Source organism: Tenrec ecaudatus, chromosome 10 (genome assembly GCF_050624435.1).
Source record: "Tenrec ecaudatus isolate mTenEca1 chromosome 10, mTenEca1.hap1, whole genome shotgun sequence".
Taxonomy (NCBI): domain Eukaryota; kingdom Metazoa; phylum Chordata; class Mammalia; order Afrosoricida; family Tenrecidae; genus Tenrec; species Tenrec ecaudatus.
Window position 1 is genome coordinate 65,385,448 of NC_134539.1, and position 24,346 is coordinate 65,409,793.

General features: G+C 42.2%; 1 protein-coding gene across 4 annotated transcripts in view; it reads right to left on the reverse strand.

Moving 5' to 3' along the window:
- The window catches only part of PCSK5 (proprotein convertase subtilisin/kexin type 5), a 516,123-nt gene that overhangs the window by 227,834 nt on the left and 263,943 nt on the right, over window positions 1-24,346 (reverse strand). For all 4 annotated transcript variants that reach the window (XM_075560524.1, XM_075560523.1, XM_075560525.1 and 1 more), the window contains exon 10: window positions 22,389-22,492. In XM_075560524.1, coding sequence (XP_075416639.1) covers window positions 22,389-22,492 — 104 coding nt within the window. The remainder of the gene's footprint in view (window positions 1-22,388; window positions 22,493-24,346) is intronic.

Here is a 24,346-nt window from a genome sequence, read left to right on the forward strand (position 1 = left end):
CTGCCTAATTCTTAGTAATAATGATAAAATATCTAATCCCCAAATATTTGGATTTGGAATATTATTTTCTATTCAATCACTACTTCTACATTGATTAATTATATATGCCCCACACAAAATCTGTGTAAACAACTACACAGTATTAAAACACTAAGTACTCAGCCAGTACATACTAATAAAAAGGAATAAACCTATCTTACTAAGGTAAGGATATGTAAAATGTATTTATACGCGTCCTTTTATGCTTAACAATCATTTTATCACTAGTGATTTTCTTTCCGTAAAAGAAAATGTCCATTTATATATAATTACCATATTCATATATGTAATAATATAAAATATACAATACCCAATCTAGGTACATCTTCAAAAGAACTAAAGGCATGGGCACAGAGATATATATATATATATATATATATATATATATATGTATATATATATATATATATACACATTAAAGTTCATTATGGCATTACTCACAATAACGAAAAAGAAGAAACAACCTACTTGTCTATCACACCAGATGAATGAAAACCTCAAAACGTGATATTTGCATAAAATGAAGTATTAACCCATCATAACAAGAAAGGAAGTCCTGATTCACGTGAAATACGGACGGTTTTGAGAAGATCATGTTCAGTGAAAGTCAGCCATAAAAGGACAAATGCTGCACGGTTCCACTCATCTGCGCCTCTAGAGCAGCAGTGGGTGAAGAGTCTTTCAGCGGCGACAAAGGTGGGCGAGAAAGAGACGGTGAGAGCCATTGCTTGGGTGGAGGGATGGCAGTGGGAAGGGAGTTACTGACTTGTTCAGGGTGATGGAAAAATTTGGAAATGGATAATGATGGCAGTTAAGAAAGAACATGACGAACAAAATTAATGTCACTGAATTGCACTGGCATTTTATAATAGGGCACTTTTTGCTATCTTATTATGCTGAGTATATACATTATAAACATTGGAGCAAATATACAGATATCATGCATAAATAAGACATATTATATGTACTATATATTTATAGGTGTAAAAAGAGGGAACACAGGTTCATTGAATCTTTTAAAACTACACTAGAAAACAATCAAGGAAATCAACAAAGTCAGAAATTGGTAGAAGATTCCAATGTCATGTATTTGTTAGTTACATGACAGATAAATTGGGACGCACTGAGTGACTCCCACGAAGCAAAAGAAACACAAAGTTTAGGCTTCAGGAAACCAGATCTCAATGACTGACTTGTTAAAGTGCAAGATCATTCTATCTTCTCACTCATCCCTTTTACGATAACTTATATTATTTCATCATGAACAACTTTAAAAAATATTCTTATTGGGGGTTCTTACATCTCTTATCACAATCCGTACATTGATCCAGTGTGTCAAGCACGTTTGCACATATGCTGCCATCATCATTTTTAAAGCATTCTCTTTCCACTTGAGCCCCTGATATCAGCTCCCCATTTCTTCTCCCTCCCTCCCCCGCCCACTCTCCCTCCCTCACGAACCCTTCAAAAGTTATAGATTATTATTTCCATATCTCACATCATACTCTACCATCCCTGACCCACGTTTCCATTGTTCATTCCCCTGGGAGAGGGGTATAGGTTGATCCTTGTGATAGATTCCCCCTTTCTCACCCCACCCTCCTCTAGTCCTCCTGGTATTTCTATTCTCCTTGCTTGCCCTGAGGGGTTTATCTATCCTGCATTCCCTGTGTTGTGGGCTTTTATCTGTAGCAGTGTGCATGCAATCTTGTGATGGGTTCCCCCTCCGTGACCATCAGTAGCATGATATCGCCACTGCCACTACTGTTCCTAAGGGGTTTACCTTTCCTGAATTCCATGTGTTGAGAGCTCTTATCTGTCCAATGTGTGTTCTCTGGTCTAGCCAGATTTGTAAGGTTGAACTGGGTCATGGTAGTGGGATGGAGGGGGGTGGGGGTGGGGAGGAAGCATTCAGGAACTAGAGGAATGATGTGTGATTCATCGACGCTATACTGCACCTTGGGTGAATTGTCCTGTTCTTAGACTGCTTCTGGGGGGAGGGGATGTCCCATTGTCTCACAGATATTTATGGGGCCTCCTCTGAGCCAGACACAGCCCCTACTGCAGAGAAATATGTTGACTCAAATGGTCGCCCAAAACCAGTGTCTCTGATCTCTTTAAGAGGTGAACATGTTAAATTAAAGACATAACTTTCAATACATAGATATTTTCCTTTTCCTCTAGCTTTACCTAAAGTCTCAGGCAGGGACAACTCCAGCCAGACCCTTCACCTGCCGGCCTCGCCAGCACATGGGAAGGTTGCGGATACAGCTACGTGGCCGCCTGCTGGGTCTGCAGTTCGGAGCTTCTCTCGGGGAGGGCTTGGTCAGCAGCCGTAGAAACTGAGGCTTGTCGTTATCGAGTGTCGGAGAACATAACTGAGCCTCTTCGCCATGTACGTGAGTGCCGTACTTCAGCTCACAGAGTGGCACACACAGGTCATTATTATAAGACAGAGTACGGTCGCAGGCTGAGCAGCCAGGGTGCAGCAGGCTCTGGATGCCTGTGAAGTCTGAACATCCAGTCGCTGGGTCCCCACGGGAATGACACCCCAGTGCACCCCCTCTGACCATGACCAGGGACGGGAATGCCCTTCTGATCAGAGAGCACTGCTGACAAAGTAAGGTTCAAAGTTAACATCTTAGCATTTGTACTCCCTTTTGACCCATTTTAAACTTGCCTCGGTTTTAAATATTTTCCACTTTCATTTTGCTGGAGGGTGTTTTCTGTTTTATTTGGGTATTGTTGGTGTGTGTGTGTGTAAGTTTTCTGTCTATAGAATCCAGGACAAGTAAATCTGTAGACACAGCAGCTGGACTAATAGGGGAGGTTGGGCTGGGAGACAGGGTCCTAACAATACTGAGTACAAGATACAAGAAAAGGTTCTAGAACTGACTACGGTGATGGTTGCACAACTCTCTTTAATATGACTAATCCAATGAATTGTTAAAAATAGATACTGCCTCCAAAACATGTACTGACACAAAATCATAGACTCCTTTATTAAAACAAAAACACCAGATTGGCAGCTATTACTTCTTGACCTCTCCTCCACCTAGGTCTGTCTACTTCTGAAGGCGGTGTTTCCAACTAGCTCTTCCCCAAAAGTCTGTGCTCTTCAATCTCAGCACATCTCAGCAGGAGCTTGAGCACCCTCAGGGGACACAAACTGTGTTCTTTTTGAATATTCTTTGAGTTTAGGGATTAAAAAAGAAGGGTGGAGGGGAAATATCAGGGCTGTGGGGTAAACAAGGTAACACTTCCCAATGCCATTCTCCTAGGAGAGTCGTTGCAACTCTCGAAGATTGACCAGGTGCACCGTGATGGGGGAAAAAATCTTGGTTCAAGTTTTCTGGCTTTTTCTTTTTATTCAAGTTTATTCTAATACGTCTGTTCACATATAGTTATCAATTCTGTTGTCCAGTCCCCTTGAGAGGAGTTATATAATCACCAGCGCTACCAGTTCCCCATTCCCCTCCTTCCCATACCTTCAGGGAACCGTTACTCCTGTTACTGTTTCTGAAGTGTTCCCTATCTTAATCTTCACAGGCAAAAGAATACTTACATGTACAGAGGAGCACACACAAATCGGACATGATCAATGAGATAAAACAAATAAATACTTTAATAGTAAGGGGAAGAAACAATGAGTTACCAGAGGATAGTTATGTGGTTCATTGGTGCCATGTAACACCCTGGATTTATACTCTGTTCTCTGTGGCCCTTCTGAGTGACATTACCTTGCAAGTGACTTTTGGTTCGTAATTGTATCCTTGCCCCTTCACATTGAGTCAGTTGTGTGTTTTTGAACTTCTGATACCTCTTCCCATAGACACCTCATGATCACACAGGCTGGTGTGCTTCTTCCATGTGGGTTTTGTTGCTTCCCCACTAGATAGTCGGTCTCTTGTTTGACTACAAGACTTAAAGATCCCCAGATGCTATATCTTAATAGCCGAGCACCATCAGCTTTCTTTACCACATTTGCTTATGCACCCATTTTGTCTTCAACGATCGTGTCAGGAAGGTATTCAGTGCCACGTTAGAACAAAACATTCTTGTACCGAGGCAAGATTTAGGTAGAGGTCCAAAGTCAATCTGCATCTTTTTTACATATGTTTGTGTGTTTATAAAATATTTATACATATTTTCCCTCCTATCCAACAGTTACGTTTACTCATCATTCCCATTTCAATAATTCCAATCGGATACAATTCAATTGCTCAAAGATGTCGAGAGAAGATACACACTCTTTGCCAACAAATTTAGAACACTAGGGCCGGCCCCAATCCAAGCTACATGGATCCCCCCCTTCCCCAGAAGAATGAACTACAGAAGACAGCACTGAAGCTACAGCTCGGAGGGAGGTTGTGTCTGCCCAGAACACATGGGAGCAAACTAAGAGGAAAGGAGAGGGGGTGGGGTGGGGAAGGAACGCATCTTGGCCCACCAAGCCCCAAAGACAAATTCCTGCTCAGAGCAGCCAATGCACAGAGAAGACCATAGGGCTGGCCCCACCATGAGACACAGCATCCTCTCACTGACCCATATTGCTATGGGGAACAACACAGGAGACAGTGCAGGAAATGTGCTTGAGCTGACTCCACCACACCTGGGGCAGAACACGAAGGAGGTACAGCAGAGCAGCAAGGGGAACAAAGCAAAGAGGTCCTTGAGGAATACCAAAAATAGACTTCGCGGGGGTGGGTGGAGGGCAGGGCTTGGCACCTCATCGGAATTGACTGGAAAACACTCATAAAGGTCAATGGACAGACCTGGAACCATTTATAGGCTTTTCCTTTTTTGGTTGTTTGCTATGTCTATCTAGGTAAGATGGGCAGGATAAACAATCCTGAGGAGAAAACGATGGGACTGGTGGTTCTGTGGGACATGGGAGAAAGGTGGGGGAAAGAATGAGGGGAGACAACAAACCCAGGAACAAGGGAACAACACGTGATCTAAAATCGATGGTGAGAAGGGCATAGGATGCCTGGTGGGGCTTGATCAAGAGCAATATAGCCCAAGAGGAATTAATGAAAGCTGAATGCAGGTCGAACACGATAGTGGGACAAGAGGAAAGTAAAAGGAAATAGAGGAAAGAATTAGGAGGCAAAGGACCTTTATAGTGGTAATAAATATGGACATGTACATATGTAAATATATTTATATACAATATAGGGTCATAGATCTATGTACATACATTACATGTTAAACATTAAGGTAGCAGACGGACATTGGGACTCTACTCAATACTCCCTCAATTCAAGAACACTTTGTTCTAATAACCTGGCATTCTGTGATGCTCACCTTCCTTGACACCAGCATTGAAGACAAAATGGGTGCATAAGCAAATTTGGTAAAGAAAGCTGACTGTGCCCAACTATCAAAAGATATAGCAACTGGGATTTTAAAGACTTGAAGATAAGCACGTGGTCATCTAGCTGGGAAGCAACAAAGCCCACATGGAAGAAGCACGTCAGTCTGTGTGATCATGAGGTCTTGATGGGATCAGGTAACAGGCATCAGAAGACCCAGAACAAACACAATGATGCGAATGAGGTGAGGTGGGGAGAGAGTGGAGACCCAAGGCCTATCCGTAGACAATTGGAATATCCCCTCACAGAAGGGTCATGAGGAAGGGACAAGCCAGGCAGAGTGCAGTATAGCAGTGAAGAAACATACAACATTTCTCTAGTTCTTTAATGCTTCTTCCCTCCCACTATCATAACCCCAATTCTACCTTAGAAATCCTGCTAGATCAGAGCATGCACACTGGTACAGGTAAGAGCTGGAAACACGGGGAATCCAGGACAGATAACCTCCGGAACAATAATGGGAATAGTGATACCACGAGGGCAGGGAGAACCGATTACAATGATCGATGTAAACCTCCCTCCCCCATTAAGGGGGATGGAGACCATGGGTGAAGGGAAACAGCAGTTGGTGTAAGATATGACAATAATAAAAATAAGTTATAAATTATCAAGGGTTCATGTGGAAGGGAGGGCGGAGGAGGGAGAGAAAAATGGGGAGCTGATACTAAGGGCTCAAGTAGAAAGAAAATGTTTTGAAAAGGATGATGGCAACAGATGTGCACATGTGCTTGACACAGTGGATGTATGGGTTGTTAGAAGAGCTTTAAGAGCCCCCAGTAAAATGATTACTAGTCTCTTGGCGCCCTCATTGTGGGCCCCCACTCCCGCCCCGTCCCTGGCTGTCTCACCCAAGCAGCAGTTTCTCTTGGACTTACCCTCCCGTGTGTGCGTATACAAAGTTCATACAGGGCACAAATGGTTAACAGTTTGGCAGCTAAGCGCAAGGTCAGTGGTTTTAGTCTACGCAGGCACCTCAGAGAAAAGGCCAGGCAGTCTACTTCAGAAAAACCCGCCATTGAAAACCCTACGAAGGACAGCTCTGTCTGAGGCACATGGGGTCTCCATGATTTGGAATCAAGTGGATGGTCAGTAGGAGGCAGTCTTGATGATGCAGTGGGCTATACTGAACAACTCAGAGAGAGGTTGGTGATTCTAACCCACCAGCTACTCCATAGAAGCTTGACGAGGCCGTAGAGCTGAAGCATCGTGGAACCCTAATGGATCCTTATGTGGTCTCTGTGAGTCCAGTGGACTTGATGGCAGTGGATGTGGGTTTGGTTTGGATGGCAACTGTGAGTGTATGTTTACGGTGCATTGTATCATATGCATATGATGCTGCTAGTCACTGCCTTGTAGGTTACGAGACTTGGTGACCCCAGGTGTCACAGAGTATAGCTGCTCTGTGGGGACTGCCTGGCTGTACCAGCAGATCGTCAGGAGTACTCTCAGTAGTACCACCAGGGCAGGTGGAACCACAGAAAGGTGGTCCGCCAGCAGGCAAGTGCAATCATGTAGAAATATAAAATATGATTAAATTCTCTCGGGCATAGGTAAATATAGTATTATTTTAATTTACAAAGGTACCTTCTCTCAAGGGCCTTTTTAATTTTAAGGAATGAATGAAGACAGTCCAACTTTTATTTTCCCTTGCTCCCAATATAAGTATAACAAGGAAGTAATTTTCGTAAGATAATTGTGAAGTATTTCTTGAAAATAAGTAGGTTAACGCTCTACCAGCTTAGGTATCTTATGCATTGCGAGGTATGCTTAAATCACAACCAAGCTTGTTTTTTTGGAAACTAAGATGGTCTGGACAGAGATGAGAATGAAATAAAAACGGTACTATGAGAAGCTTTAGGAGAAGGCTAATTAAAAAACAAATGGACCATATGTCAGCTCCCAACCCAGACCTTTGTCAAACCTGTCCAAACAATGAACAGAATGAGCAACCTTGCTTATGAGTCAAAATTCCTCCTTATGGGCATGTTATTTTTAGGTAATTGCAAACTTAACCTTCCTTTACTTTTGCTTTTTCTTAAATTCTTGTAAAAAGAAAGAATCGAAAATCTAGCTGGCACGTACTTCAAGTGCACTCTTACACCCCTAGCAGTGTGCAAAATTTTAGGTATTTCTTCTAACCAGGGGTTTATATGCTCACCAGATATAGTCATACCTTACTGAGTTGGAGGTGACGACTGCAAACCACAAGGAGGAGTAAATGCCAGGAAGAATATATCCCTTGTCGTTGGGAATGCTGCTTTCTCTTTGGGAAGAAAGCCAACATTGAACCTTCTAAATCTTACGTACTGTTAAGGCTCTCAGGATCACGTCTTTTCATTTACATGAAAATAATATTTAAGTGTAATTAATAAGAAGAACATTTCTATAAATTTTCATAAACATAGGACATTAATAAGAATGCATACTTAGGTGTACTGGTGGCATAATGGGTTAAACATTAGGTTACCAACCAAAAGGTTGATGATTCAAACCCAGCAACAAAAGGATAAGCCGGTTTGTGCTCATAAAGATCCACACTCTCCCAAAGCAAATGGAGCAATTCCACTGCGGACTAAGGGTTGTTGTTACAAATTGGAGTCGACTTGATGGCCCTGGGCTCGGTTTGGGTATGCGATCTTCAGTATTTCAGAAGGAATATGATTTCAGAAAGATCTTTTATGCTTGACTCATGCAGAAGTGAGGAGGAAGTAATGAGGCCACTGGGAATGTCGGTTTCCTCACAGAAACTGGCTGAGCCTCGATAAAGGGCAAGCTTTACTCAAGAGGCAATGAGTAGCCAATGACCAAGGAAACAAGATGATGTCGTTGATGTTCTCAAAAGCTTCTGTAGGCACCAGTATGTGAGATTGATCAAAAGGTGAAAAAAACAGAAGCAGGGAGCTAGTTAGGGGACCTAGGCTACTGCAATGATACGACCATATACCCGGTTAGAGCGAATGAAGTAAGAGCTTCGACGAGAAAGAACAATGGCGTTTTGACTTTGAAACCACAAAGGACTGAGGTATCAAAGTCAAGAGCGTGAGACCAAAGGCAATTTTTGCAAGAAATTGTCTTGTGAAAAATGGCCATCAGACTCTGCTTTGGAAATTCTGAGTTTTAACTGACAGAGAGTCTCAGACAAAGATTTTAAATTAGCACTGGCTAAAGTCAGTGCTAGAAATATGGGTGAAAATCACTAACAAGGAGGTGACATCTGAAACTGAAAGGATAAATGGGTGAAAGAAAAGCAGTAAAATTAATTGTAAGAAACCACTATTAAAGCAAAGTCCAGAAAAGGTGTTGACACCGCCTGACTCATTCTTTGATGGTTAGCAGTGGGGAGGGAAGATGAGAAGGAGGAAAGTCATGGGCTAAGGGTAGGCAAGTGTTCCATTAGGTCAAACAAACAAGCAAACAAACAAACTCACTGTCCTTAAGTCAGTACTGACTCACAGCAGCCCTCCAGGACAGGATAGAAGTGCGCCTGTGAGTTTCCAAGTCTGTAACAAAGTGGTTCTCCACCTTCCTAATGCCATGACCCTTTCATACAGTTCCTCATGTTGTAGTGACCCCCCTCAACCATAAAATTATTTTCATTGCTACTTCATAACTATAATTTTTCTACTGTGATAAATCGGGTGAATCCTGTGAAAGGGTCATTCGACCCCCAAAGGTGTCATGACCCCCAGGTTGCGAACCCCTGCTGGTGACTGTTGATGGGAATAGAAAGCCCTGTCTTTCTCCAGACGAATGCAAGAATTAAAAACAACCGAACCAAATAATATTATGTAGATCATCTTGCAATAGTGGTTGTCTGCGAATACATGCATAGACGGAGTCACAGGCTGAACACATGGGGAAATGAGAGGGGGCGTGCACCCATGATTCTATGTAGGTCTGACAGGACATTTGTATCTGTATAATTACCTTTGCTGCATACATATCTGTGAATGTGGTTGATCATATCAGGAAGCAACATTATGAAAATGTCTTTGACATAACCAAACACCTGAGGGAGTTCAGGGCCATAGGTTTGGGGGACACCAAGGTCAACTGACGCAACATAGTCCACAAAGACAATGCTCTACACCCAACTTTGGTGAGTAGTGATGGGTCTTAAAAGCTTCTAAGCAGTTATCAAAAGTGCCCAGACTTGTCTTTCTCTGTCTGGAGGAAAGAAAAGTGATGAAAATTAGAGACCTATGGAAATGATTAGTCCAAGACCCCAGGCACCAGCAAGCTTTTCAGAAAGAGCCAATCCTGTTCTTCACAACAATTTAAAAATCATTTAAGAGCCATAAATAAATTATTACAAATAGATGAAATTGCCATTATCTGAATAATATCATTTAACACTTTTAAACCTTACTTCAGAGCCCCAAGTATGGCTCTCCAGCCTGCAATTTGCAGATGCCTGCAATAGACTAATAGAAATATGCAAACATCAGACCCCATAACTTGAGACAGAAGAACTAAATGGTGCTCAGTGCCCATTACCAACTGCTCTGAAAAGGGTCACATTATTAGGACCTGGATAAGAGAGGGAGAAAAACGTGGACCAGAACTCAAAATCATATGAGAGACCAGGCTTACTGGTCAGCAAGAGACTGATGAAACCCCTAAGACTGTGCCCCTATGTCACCTTTCAGCTCTGGGAGGAATTCACCCTCATGTTAGAATCACTATGTACTATCAAAATGGAAGCATTTGCGCATGGATGGAGGGCTAGGAAAGGAGACAAATGTAAAGAGGAAACACAGGGAGAAAGTATGGTACGTGATGGTACATTGAGGGGACTGCAATGGATATGTTGAAGCAAAATGTGTGTGAATTTTTGAGTGGAAAACTGATTATCTGCTCTCTAATTCACAATAAAAATGGAGGGAGGGAAGGAGGGAAAGAAATAGGAGGGAAATAGAGAGGGCGGGGTGGGGGAAGCTTTTCCCTGAATGTGGGGAGTTTATTAACATGAACTAGGTACTTTATTTTCATACTCAGTCCATTTTATATTAGCACTGACCAAACATGCACAAATGGAAGACAGGTAGGGAGGTCCAAAGAGCAACTTCCATTTAATACTTGGCAGTGATCACATTATCCTTCCTTTGGCTCTCTCAGGACAGATCTGGAAATTTCAGGCTGTACTGTTATACTAGTCGAACCCCATAAAATAAAGCCTGTTGAATCCATTACAGAGGGTCAGTGAAGAAGACCCTCCAGGGAATGGGTTGTGCAGGGGCTGCCGCAATAGGCTCAAAGAGCCAGGGTTGTGAGACGGGCAGGGCGGGGCAGGGCAGAGTTTCATTCGGTTGTTCATGGGGGCTCCGGAGTTGAAGGGATGGCATTTAAGAACGCCAAATAACATGGTGGCAAACAAGACCCCAAAGCCAGGCCAAAGACATTCAAATATCAGAAGTTATGATAACAAACAGCAAAAACACCGGTCCAAAGGAATGTACGATGGCTTCTTAAAGCACAACTTCTGACCTGACATTTTCAAAGAACCATCCTTTGCCCTGGGTTTATTAAAGAGGCATTTCAAAAAGTATTTCTCTTTTTAAAACAAAATGCAGCCAAGATTATACGCTCATATTCCAGTTCTCCATCTTCCCTCATTTAGAAGGCGGTCAAGAGATGGTAAAATTTTTCTGAGTGTCATAGATTTACAATTGCAGAATATGATATGAAATGATCACAGCAGGAGAATTTCCATATCGTTCATCAGAGTCAATTTCTTATACACGTGTCATTTTGTAGGCTATGCCACAGGGCCAACAGACTCATGTCCTCAATTTAAGAAATAAAATTCTTTCCTGAACTGACTAGCAACTAGAAATAACTTGCTTGAAAAATTATTACTATTAGCAACTCACCTTCTGAAATTACTGCAGTGCCTCCACTGTTTTCCAAAATAAAACCCAAACCAAAAAAAAAAAAAAACCCTCCTAACTCTAAAATTCAGGCAGCCATGCTCTCTAGTGTCACAGTAGGTTATGCATTGGGCTGCCAAGCCCAAGGTCAGCGGTTAGAAACCACCAGCTGCTCTGGGAGGAAAAGATGAGGCTTTCTGCATAAAGACTCACAGCGGTGGGAATCTCCGAGGGCACTTCCACACTATCTCCTAGGGTCACGATGAGTCAGAATCTACTTGATTCTAACGGAAGGGTGTTTTGTTTGTTTTAAAGGTTCTCTGCACCTTTTAAACTCTGTTTGTCATCCCAGCACGTCAGCTATGGTTCTAGCAGCTAGTTCTGTGGTGACCCTGACACCTCTCCCCACTTCAACTGAGGCAACTTTTCACCATGGTTATCTTATTCTCGGGATGTTCCAAGTTTCAGTCTTCCAGGAAATGCAGAGGCCCCATTGCTAACACAGACCAAACCCCAAATCAGACTCACTGCCATCGAGATGCCTCTCACTCATAGCTATGCTGAAGGACAAGGTAGAACTACCCCGGTGGGCTTTTGAGACTGTTTCTCAGAGTCAGGAGTCTTGTCTCTGTGCAGTTGGTGGTTCTGAACTGCTGACTTTTCGGCTCGCAGCCCAATGCATAACCACTAGGTCACCCGGGCTCTTTTCAAAACTGACTGATAACCCTGGAAACAACTTCAGACATATCTCAAATCCTTAATTTCAAGTAACTTTAACATTCTTAGTCAAATACCTTTATTTCTGACAAGCCATATAGACATGATGTTGAGTTATTTCTCCCCAAGCTCATTTACTTATTCTCCAATTCAGGGGATGTAAATAGCATTAATATACTTCATTATCACCAGCATACTTTGCTTTCTTTGTCCACACATTTGGATGGATTAGAATGCAAACCTAATGAAATCTGGGCCGTCTTGTAGCAAACGAAGAACCCAAACAAGGAAGTGAACCATGATTTATCCAGAATCACTAACTGAAATTTTCAATGAAGGTAATAACCCAAATTTGATCAAATAGTATCCACAAGGCTCAGATGAGCCATGGTATGAGGATTATATGAATACACAGCAGTAAGCCTAGTATTTGGAATGAGTAGAGGTTCATTTCTGTGTGACAGATACCATTTTAATGGCCATAGCTTTACATACACACAAGAATATACCTATTCAATTTTTGTTACAGAAAGTTGTATTGACAGAATATTACCTGTGCATATAGGACAGATATGACAAGTAATCTTTGGTGCATACACCATGAATGAACTAAGCTCTATTTAAAAATATCACTTTACTGGGGGGCTCTTATAGTTCTTATAACATTTCATACATCAATTGTATCATGTGCATTTGTACATAGGTTGCCATCATCATTTTCTAACCATTTACTTTCTACTTGAGCCCTTGGTATCAGCTCTCTTTTTTCTCTCCCTCACACCCTCATGATCCCTTGATAAATTATTATTGCTTTCATAAATTATTGTTTTTTTCATGTCCTTCACCAACCATCGTTTCTCTTCACCCATGTTTCTGTTGTTCATCTCCCAGGGTAGGTGGTGGTGGGGGATTATGCATCGATCGTTTCGATAGGTTCCCCTTCTTCCCCACAACTATGCTGTATTTTTTATGTTGTTTTCAGTATGTGACACTATTTTCCCTATTCTTTCCTTTGCTCACTCTAGCGATGGTGTATATATTTTCACTTTCTTTTTATGTTGTCAATAAGGGAATATGGTGAGAGATGCATACATTAAATACGTATAGAAGAACCGGTGAAGTAGAGCCAGAGCTGCTGTTAGGATGGGCACAACAATGCTGGCATTTTTAGTCATTTCAGAGATAATAAATCATCTTAGTAAGAGCCTGAAAGTGGGGGTAGGTCTTCAATTGACAGAACAGATATGAATATAATGCTTAAGGGTGGTATCTTGTCTCATACTACAGATAGAGAGGATGTCATAAAAATACTAAGGTTAAAAGTAGAAAGGATGGTTACAGTTGATGATTACTAACATTTGTCCTTTGTGGGCAATGGATGAAAGGCTCTGATTTTACATAGTTGTAGATGGTAGTTTTTTGGACATGTCATACACCCCACTTGCCCTGCCTGGAATACTCCACATCTGGTTATCCAGTTGGCCCCTCAGGCCTTTGACTCTCAGACTAACTTAAAGGCCCTTTCGGACTCATATTTTAAAAATCATTCTTTGTCATATACATGATTATTCATAACAGATTTATTCATAACCACTCTGAACTATAACCATAAAATCAATCTCCTAAAAGGGAATGAATATATGCTAACATCATGACGAACCTCAAAAATATCCTATTTATAGGAAACTCTGGAAAAGACAGAAAGTCAATCATCTCTAGGGAGTGGGGAAGCATGGATATCAGGGAAGAGACACAGAGAATTTGCTGGTCCGACAGCAGTGCCGAATACTGACGGCGGGGGTTAGTGACACGAGGCACACATTTGTCAAAACTGAATGAGCGTGCATTTAAAAGGAGTGCTCTGGAAAAACAAAAAAGTGGTGCTCTGTATTGCATACAAATTTACCTCAGAAAAGCTGAGTAAGAAAGTATTCAGATGACCAGGTGATTTACCCCGCTGGGATTAAAATCCTGGCTGTTGGACTTCAGAGTCCATGCTCTTAACCAGTATATCATGTGGACTGTCCCCCACCCCCCTTTTTACAGAATTCTCAACTTCCTTAAAAAAATAACTCGCTGCAATTCAAAACGTCTTTATGAGAATGCACATGTGTGTTTGCTTGTCCTTAGCTCAAATATATTTCTTTAAAGCAAAAGGGAAGAAACATATTGGAGCCCATACAGGAAACCCTAGAGGGGTCCAGCACCCCCTACTGTGTAAGCATGCCCAGCAAAGAGTCACACCATTCACTGTACCCTCATGTCCCAGAGGGATGCCCCTTGAGCCGAGCCCCAGAGCCCCAGGACCGGCTGGGGTGGGGACAAGCTCAAATACTTCTATCTATATTATTTTAAAACTAGACTAAGAATTCAATTATGAATGGGTTAATTAAATCTCTTTTATTATTTTATAGTCATAATGTACTTTTGGCCTGAGAGCAGTACTGGCTACTGGTGATCACTCATTATAATAACCAGGCCAAGGGTTTGATGACTTTTCATCTGTCTAAAATGTCAATTGTAACAACAAAGTACCAAGTTTTGCTGCCATTAGGATAGTTAAGTCTATTTATGGAGACAAAAGTTAAAAAAAATACTGTGGTGAGGGGAGGTCCATCCTCATGTTAATTGGCAATTCAAGCTTCTTCATGTTATTACACAAAAAGATATCAATGTTTTCCTCAAATGTAGATGTTTTGCAGGCTGTTGAAAATCATCTTTGATAGCCACCACTGTTATATTGTCTATTAATGACTAAAGAGCTAGTAAGGGACTCATTAACTACAGTTTCCTTCCTTCCCTCCCTCCTTTTCTTCCTTCCTTCCTTCCTAGTTTCTATTCCTATTATTAGAATGCATCAGAGGAGTGCATTACAACTCCTGAAATAGAATAGGTTGACACCATGGTGACATTTAAACATTAAGATGACCTTAAAAACCAGAATCTTAGTTCAGTATTATCACTGACAAGATGATCATGGGATAAAAACTAAGTGAAAAGATATTACTGATAGTTTTATTACAAAACTCTTAATATGCTTTCTCTAGCCCATTCAAAGTAATTCAATCAATTAAAAAGCCCAAATAGCATTCTAATTCATAACATGGTCTTTATCCTCATTTCACAGTGTAGGCAGCTACTAAGTAAAACATTCTACTTTTAAGGCTCTTTTTATATGTGCTATTTCTTATTTTTAAAGCACCTTTTCATTCAACTCAACCATCTCATTAGATTTGGAGGTAGTTACCCACATTCTGCAGAAACCACGGCACAAGAACCTTCTCTAAATGCTTTCTGAAAAGGTCACAGAAAACTATCAGTCATGGACTTTGAACTTGAGCGCACAAGTTTTAAGAATGTGGCCAGCCCACAACACTCTTCTAAACACAAACCTTTCTTTATTAACAAGTTAACTATGGCGTGTAAGCAACAGGATTCTAGGGCAAGAAATCAAGTTTTAATTCTATTTTGAAGATGGATGTTGAGGGTGAAGCCACATGCCTTTAAAACGTTATGTACAGTGGCAAGAAAAAAAAAATAAAACAAATACTCATAGGACGAACGAGCCCAATACTAACTTTCACACAACATAGTTTTCATCTGTACAAGTAATTTTAAAACTTGTACATTTAGTCGGCCTAAGTTGAACATTACTACAGGAGTTAAGTGGGCATTTTGGCACTAAGCAGTGACCAAGCAGGGCTCTATGTCTGGGGTTCTAGGTTACTGTTTCCACATAGATGTTTAGTCACGTCACCCCCTAGCCAAAAGAACAATGGAAAAGCTCATAATTTATGTGTGATTCACGTTTGTAAATCAACAAGAAGTTGTCCTATCCAAGTGATCTTAGTTCACATAGGCAATGACCAGTAAGTACAGAAAGAGAGGGAAGGGAGAGTAGGCCTTCAATAAAAAAATATTAAAAGCATATAAGTTCATAGAATACAATGGCAGGAGGCACAGTACTGGATGGGGGTGGGGTGGGTGGGGTCGGATGGGACAAAACAAAACAAGCACATGAAAATCAGGTGGCATTTCCAGGGATCAGATTTCACAGGCAGAGTGACGTGTACTGGCTGACCTCTCTCTGCCTTCACTTTATATACGAAACCAATGTCTTATTCCTGCAAGTGGGATTGGGAACAGAGTCAAGAGTTTGATTTTAATATCACCCCTAACACTTCACAGAATACATGATATTTCACTGTGACCTTTCTTTAAATTCCTGAAGTTCAAGTCACCAATTAAGGTACACAATCCAGCTTTAATCCTAGCTAACGACATTGCACTAGCAGGCTAGATGGCGGAGAGGGGATATCTTTTGTACAATGAAATAACATAATCTGAAACTTTACTCATGGTGACACACGGGAAATCATTTTATACACTCAAAAAATATTCAAAACATTTCCAAACCTTCTGTTTCAATTCAACAGATGGCATGCTAAATGGTGCAAGCCCATCAAATCCCTTTCAATAAGTGTTACAAATGGAAAGCCAGCCAGATAGATCTTTTTAATGGCCAGCTCTACTCGTGGAAAGACGGTGGCAACTGATGTTACTGTTAGTTAACAAATGTTACTGAAAGTTAAGGCCTGGGTCACTAAGAAGTCATGTTAGATTGTCAATTGCTTTCCCTGTAACGGGAAATAAATTAGAAATTAAGCAAACAAACAGACAAAACTAGCTTGTAGTGTAGCTGTGGCCACCATAGACAGAGTCAGTGAGCGGGAAGGTTTCGGCAGCATGCTGGTAGGAAAAAAGCGACTTACATAGTCTGGGAGAGCAGTGAAATGGAAGGCGTGGTAACCTCGCTCACTTAGTTGTCATTTTTGATTTTTCAATGACATTTTTTTCATTCTTTCGCCTAGTAAAGATGACAGAAGGTCCTAATTTATTACCTGATGTCTATGCCTGTTCCTTAATTTAAGAACGTTTTACTGCACATGTAAACATTTTGAAAACAACAAATGAAGCATTGATGCTGCGTGCTTTCCATGAGCATCGTAACTGCACATGTAAACCAAAGATAGGATTCTTTGGGGAAGGCGCCAGCGTGCACAGGGGGGTGTGCAGGTGGCTCAGGTTAAAGCAGTAGAAGGAAGGGGTCCATGATTAAGAGGTAAGCTCTTCCTGAAATGACCTGAGAGCCACGGACTTGGTACGAGTGTCAGACTGAATGTTCTCAGGCCCAAATATCCTCTCTTAAAAAACACAGCTGGTCAAGATGTACACGAGCCTCCATACTCGATAGACCGTACGCTCTGTGCATTCTATGAAAGGCTGAGGGAGCCTTTTAGATGATGAGAGAGGTGACAGAGACACTTTATCTTCCATGACCTGGTAGATCATTTCACTCTCATTCCAGTTTAAAAAGAAAGAGAGTGCAGAGGGAATTTCCGTTTCTGGATGTAAATTCCACTCTGGCCCTATCAGATTCGGCAAGGCCCAGTCCTCATGACCGTTCCCTGCTCTGTTCGGTGTATTTCAACATATACGGGGCTGGTGTGCTGGAGGCATGTGGGACATTGATTAGTAAGTCAATGAAGAGGCAGCATAATTAACTGAGGAAAACCACCAGGGATGACAGAAGTCCCCCGTTCTACAGCTGATTTGTACATTCTAAGTCACAGAAGGAGAAGGAACTAGGCAAAAGAACGGCAAATAAAAGATTTCTCAAAATTGGAACAGGAAGGGATCTAGGGAAAAAGGAAATAACCGGGGAGGAAAAAACAACTAAAAAAGCCCCAAACCAGGACCCAGAAAATGAAACAAACACTAAAAACATCCCGCACAAAAGCAACTAAGTAGTCAAAGCCAAATCCTTGCGTTGTGAATACTGGCCAGTTTCAAAATGCTGGTATTTGAATTTCAGTTCTCCAGAGACAGACGATCACATCTGTCCATCTGGACTCAGCTTCCTATTCTGAGCACAGCCAGTCTCAAGGAGACCTTTGATAGGTGCATTGGGTTCACTTCACGTACTTTTAAAGGCTCTGCCTCCAGGGGAGGGTTTATTCAAAAGGCATAGCCTGAAATTTAACAGGGATTATTCACAAGATGAACTAGTAAAATCATGCTCATTCAGCTTCCACACATATAGTCACTGGGTATGTCTGTTAATTTTTTAAAAAGAAAACGGAGTCAGTTGTGGCATTTTTATTGTATTGCCAGGTGGAGGTTATGAGTATTTAAGAAACGGCAGAACAGAACACAATGAAACCCTAAACCAAAGGCACCCCATCGAGTCAATGCTGACTCGCACAATTCCATGGAGTGGAGTGGAATTGCTCCCTAGGATTCCTGAGACTGTGAATCTTTACAGGAGCAGACAGCCTCGGTCTTCTCCATGAAAGCCTGGTAGGGTTGACAACCCAATATGGAAACCCTTAGCCACCCCAAATTAAAAACCAAACCACTGTCATCGAGTTGCTTCCAATTCTTCTCTCTCGCTCCCTCAGTGGTTTATGACTTCAAACCACAGACCTTGCAGTTAACAGCCCTAGGCATAACCACTGTTCCACCAGGGCTCCCTTAGTGCGCCACCCAAACGCCTTAAAGAAAAGGATTACAAATTAAGATTGGCATACACCACGCTGGCACAGGACTGCTATCATTGGGCTCCACTCAGTGGGAGCGAATTTGCCTAGAGGATCGTTCATGGAATGTTGCGCTACTGAGAACGTGCAAAGAAGCCAGTCCTTGGCACCCCCTTCATTAGTGTGCAATTCTAGGGCAATCCCAACCATAGGGAAACCCCAAACTAGCTGGCAGACAGCCACATCCTTCCAGCATTGCGCATGGCAGTCTGCAGGGAGCCAGTGGCAGGGGCAGGCAAAGGGCATCCTCTTACATTTCCTAGACCATTCATGCACATGGCTAAGAGTGGCTCAAGGGGCCAACACCCATAGAGATCCCATGTCATCTAACTCTGCTCTCTCCATCTGAAGGAACAGAAACATCTGGCATAAGATGATCCACCTCCTCTTTAGGGTGTGCGGTCTCTTGAAGTTGTCGGTGATAACCAAGATTAGAAATTCAAATGATGCTCCAACTCCAAAGTCACACTGGTTGCTATTTTGAGTTGCCTCTGCTTTATCTGATGAGAAAAGATGTCCCGTGCTGACAGTACTGTTCTAGGCAATTTGCTAAAGAAACTCACATGATTTTTGTAAACCATCTTCAAACATGTCAAGCTGTTCACCTTCACAGGCCCAAAGCAGCCCCACGGGAGCACAAGCACATTGGTTCCCACCACGCATACATTTCACCCCCTGTTGGAATTGAGTTGGGTGGGGAGAGCGCCCTTCACTACTTCTGTTTGCAGGTGACTTCTATTTTCTCCTTCTTAAGGAAAGCCAAGAAACCCAGGTGGCCACGTGGCCGCTCTAAACAAGGCTGCAAGAGTCTGCTGACGGAATCCAAACCAACAGTTCTAGTTGGAGCTCTTTTACGAATAAGCTGCCTTTTATTCTTTTAAGGTTACTTTGTCAAAACTCAGCCCCGTTTTCTCCTGTTCCGGGGACCGCAGTATTCCTCACTTCCCTAGAATGCCTTGCTTCTCCTGGGACCCTCTGCTGTACCCCGTTTGTTTGTTGGACCCTATGGATAAGCCTCGGTGGCACTAACCAAAAACGAAACCAAAAGCAGTCTATTCTGTAAAGATTTACAACTTGGGAAACTCATAGGGGCAGTTCTATTCTGTGAGAATAATGGGTTGCTAAGAATAGGAATCAATTCACCATGGTGGGTTTGGTTTTTTGGAATAAAAGAATACCACTGCCGGGGTGGACAAAGAGTTCAGTGCTTGGCTGCTAACTAAAGAGTTGGTAGTTCAAATCCACCAGCTTCTCCACAGGAGAAAATGTTAGCACCCTGCTCCTGTAAAGACCACAGCCCACGCAGCACTAAGGGACAGCTCTACTCTGTCCTTTAGGAATTGGCTCAATGACATGATAATGTTTAGAGGAGAAAATAACTCTTCAAAAAACCACTTTCTCCTTTTATTATGATCAGATTTAGATGAAATACGGGGCTTGCCATCAACAAAATTACAAAACAATTCCACAGGGAGCAGAGTAATTCATCGACAAAAAAGCCAACTTAAATTGTTACTCTTGGCAGCAATTTCAGAGAAGAGTGAAATATTATACTAAATATTGCCACGTGCAACAGTAACATACGATTTCCTTCTTGCCAGAAGCTGTGTACAGCCCCCTTCAGGCTCAGGCTTGGATCTGGTGATTTCGTCTAAATCCTGTTTCCCCCTCTCCAAAACCAACAGAGCTTTTCAAAAGAAGTGCATTTTTATTGGAACCAGTTGCTCTTTTTAACTTGCCAACAAGGAATAAGTAACACTAAGACTTTTATTTGGGTTAGAGTTGATTTCTTAGCTTCGTGGAGTTCAAGGTGCTAGTCTGTGACCCTGCTAGTAAGAAGGTTACTGCCGAGTTGAACAAGTCAAGGTCTCCCTTACTTCCTCCTTCAGTGTCATGAATTTATCAAGAAGAATTTGGGAGCATGAGGAAACTAACCAGAATGAAACACACACATGGAAAATTACAGCCTGGACTTTCTGGAATACGTGCAATTTCAAATATGCTTTATGCGACCCATACATTTGCAATTAGGGGTTCAGGTGACTTGATTTGAAGGTCAAAAAATATGATCCCACCAGGAATTCACAATGATTTGGGTGAAAAATCCACAGGACACTGATGTACTACGTAGTACACAAGCGTGCAAAAGTCTGGAAATTCTTAAAAGCAGAGGGGACTTTTCCTTCTCTGATAGTTGAATAGTTATTAGTGAAGATGTTTAGCAAATAACTCTTTTATGGGTCTCTGGTTCCCTGGGATATTTATAGGTTTTGGCTTAGCACGAGTCTATAGTACGTTACTTGAAAATAATTTTTAAGTAGGCATTTCCTACATAACTATTTGCATACATCAAATGAAATTCATTAAAGACATATTGAGGTCATATATAACATATCCTGTGTAGATAATATTGAACTTCCAAAACACTGATTCTGGGGAAGGTCCAAAATGACAATAGCAACAACAATAAAAACACCTCCCACCCCACCCCAAACAGAGAGACCTCAATGCCACAGAGTAGATTTCAGTTGTCTAGGGCAACACTCCGACAAAGTAGAACTGCCGCCCCTGTGGGTTTCCAAGGCTGTAACTCTCTCCCTCACAGTGGCCAGTGGGTTTGATCTTCCAACTATGCGGTTAGCACTCAACTCATAACCAGCTATGCCACCAGGCCTCCTTGGAGGAAAGCCGGGCCCAGAGAAATTAGATGGCTTGCCCAGTATGATCAATCAAGTTACCAGGGGACTGGGAAGGAGGACTTCAATTTCCAAGCAGATATTCTTTCTGTTGTGGAACATTTTTCCCTCTTGTGTTGTGGTTGTAGATGCTGTCCACTGGGACACATTATGCTACCAGAGTTGAGCATGAACCGAAAGCTGCAGATATGACAGAGAGTTATATGTCTTTGCAACTTAAGCTAGCGCACTTCAACTTGGGTCATCTGCAACTTGGGGTTAAACATGAAGACTTTTGTCCCATGGAATGATTGTCTTTTTAACACAACACATATGATCTATGATAATAAATAAACCGTGACTCATGGCTGGGCAGCTTGAGGGATCTGCAATCTGTAGCAGTCATGGAAGAATGGAAGTTTTCCACATCATCTCGTGGCTTCATATCATAATTATAGACAAAGACCACGCATGATAAAACTTCGTAGAAACCTTGAGTATCCTAGTGTGACTATTTCCCGTTTTGGGGGTGGGGGTGGGGCTAAAGACCATAAATGATAAAACTTCATAGAAACCTTTAAGTATCTTAGTGTGACTATTTACCTTTTGGGGGGTGGGGGGATAAAGTAGTCTTAGAGCTATGTCTATTTTGTTCTGTTTGTGGATGTTCACAACCCCCAAAACAAACAAAATGTACAAAAGTAAAGTAAATCAGGATATCAACTAATTATGACACTTTAGTGAACAAGATATATTTGTGATGATTTAAGAGGGAGCACTTATAAAAGGCAAGTCATTTCCAAACACATTGTTACAAATACCACTCAAATAATCAATGAGAGTAAGCAATCGTCTCATAGGTCATTGATACTTGGAAGAGTTAGCGGATCTTTTAAAATATTGACCTATGGCATGGGTAGCTAAGGAGATCTGCCTCCGATGTATGTTTTTGATTTATTTAAAGAAGTTAATCTGCCTTTAATTTAACGGAAAGGTCAAGCTCTCGCTTGGTCAACATAAAATTTAAAGTCTCTGTTGAGGGCTCTCCATGTAAATGGAGGAAAAATTTAAAAATCGGTTTTGCCTGTGACAGAATATGAAAGAAATTCTCACCCTTAAAACCAGCAGCATTGGTTTTCCAGTCATTAGCGTTCAAATGTCCTGCACGGGAAGTCCTGACAATAACATGCTGCACATCTCGCCAGGTCAGAAACGGACTGGGGAAAGACAAGGTAAGAATCATTGTACCAAAAAAAAGGAAAAAGGAAAAAAGTATACGGGGGAAGCAGAGAGTCACAAGCAATTTAAAAAGCAAAATCAAAATGGCGAAGTATTAAAAATGAAGGGCCAGTCTGACAAATGCCGGTCTGGTTCTCAATGTGGAGAGGGGACATTAGGCTGGGGGAGCTAGGAGACCTAAGCTTACAGTTCAGAAGTCATAGAGTGAATTCTTCAGCGGAACCTAGCCTTTGAAGAAGCCAGGGTGTCCAAGTTCCTCAAGCTGCTGCCCCTGGTGGCATCGTCCCCCTGTGGACACAGGTTTGCACTAACACTGGGGGAGCACAGTAAGTTACAGGCAAAATGGAAACCCTCTGGAACGCGTCTTGTTCGTTTGCAGAGCTAAGGTGCTTGCTTGCAATTTACCAAGGAACTTAGCAAGAGTCAGCCTTCTACCTATATGGGATATGAAAAAAAAAGAAACAATTCCAATTTCAGGGCTGCTCCAGTAGGCGCTTTGGCATGGACAGCAAGGCTGGGCTCTAAGGCAGACACAGGGATTCCAACGAGTTGTATTTAAGGAGGCGGGGTGGTGAAAGGGTTGAGTGCTCAACTGCTAACTGAAATGTTGCTTGTTCAAACCCACTCCATAGCTCAACTGGGAAAAAGGCCTGACCATCTGCTCCCATAAAAATTACCACCTAGGAAAGCCGGCAGGGCAGTTCTATTGGTCACACAGGGTGGCCTTAGGAATCATCTTGATGGCACACAACCACCCCCGAGGGACTGAGTAGGAGTCCTGAAGGGGCGAGGACAGTGAAGCCTCAGTTAGTCACTGAAAGGTTGGCAGCTTGGACCCACCCAGTGGTGCCTACAAAGAAGGGCCTCTGAATCTGCTCCCAAACGATCACAGCTCTTGACAATCCTGTAGCGCAGTGGTTCTCAACCTTCCTAATGCCGCGACCCTTTCATACAGTTCTGCATGTCGTGGCGACTCCCAGCCATAAAATTATTTTCTTTGCTACTTCACAACTGTCATTTTGTTGTTAGGAGTCGGGCAACCCCTGTAAAAGGGTCGTTCAACCCCCAAAGGGGTTGTGCCCCAGTTTGAGAACCATTCTACTGGGATAGTCAGGTGGTCACAGATCGGGCTATGAGTTCGGTCTGACTCCAAGGCAACTGCTTTGGCTTTGCTTTGCTAACTGTCCTGGTGGCTGTTGGCAAGGAGTACTCCGAAGAAGCTATTGGAATAGAGATGCAATCCGCACGGCTGCAATGCTGATAAAAACCTACAGAAACCCAGTCCACACACCCAGTGCCAGACTTTTCAGAAAAACACTGGCATTGTCAAGAGCTTCATTTGACGAGGATTTCAGTTTTATGTGGATCCACAATAAACGCTCATGGAAGCAGAAGTCAAAACACCAAATTTAACATTACATTGAGCAGATATTCTTTAAAAACCTCTGTCAGGTTTAAAAAGTAAATAAATCACTGAAGACTGAGGTGTGCCTGACTCAAACCAACGGCATTTTCAATTGCCTCATAAGATTGTGAAAACTGGACAATGCATAATGGAGATGAAAGAAGCATTTATGTATCTGAATTACTGTATGGGCAAAGAATAAATCTACCATGGACTGCCAGATGAACAAACAAATCTGCCTTCCAAGAAGTCCAACCAGGTATTAGGGAGTGTCATTGGGAACCAGCAGCCTTTAGAAAGGGACATCATGCTGGGTGTAGGGTCAGAGAAAAAGAGGAAGACTTAAATGGAATTGGCACTGGAGACAGCAATGGGCTCAGATACAGGAATGGTGGTGAGACTGATGCAGGGATGGGAGCGCTTCTCT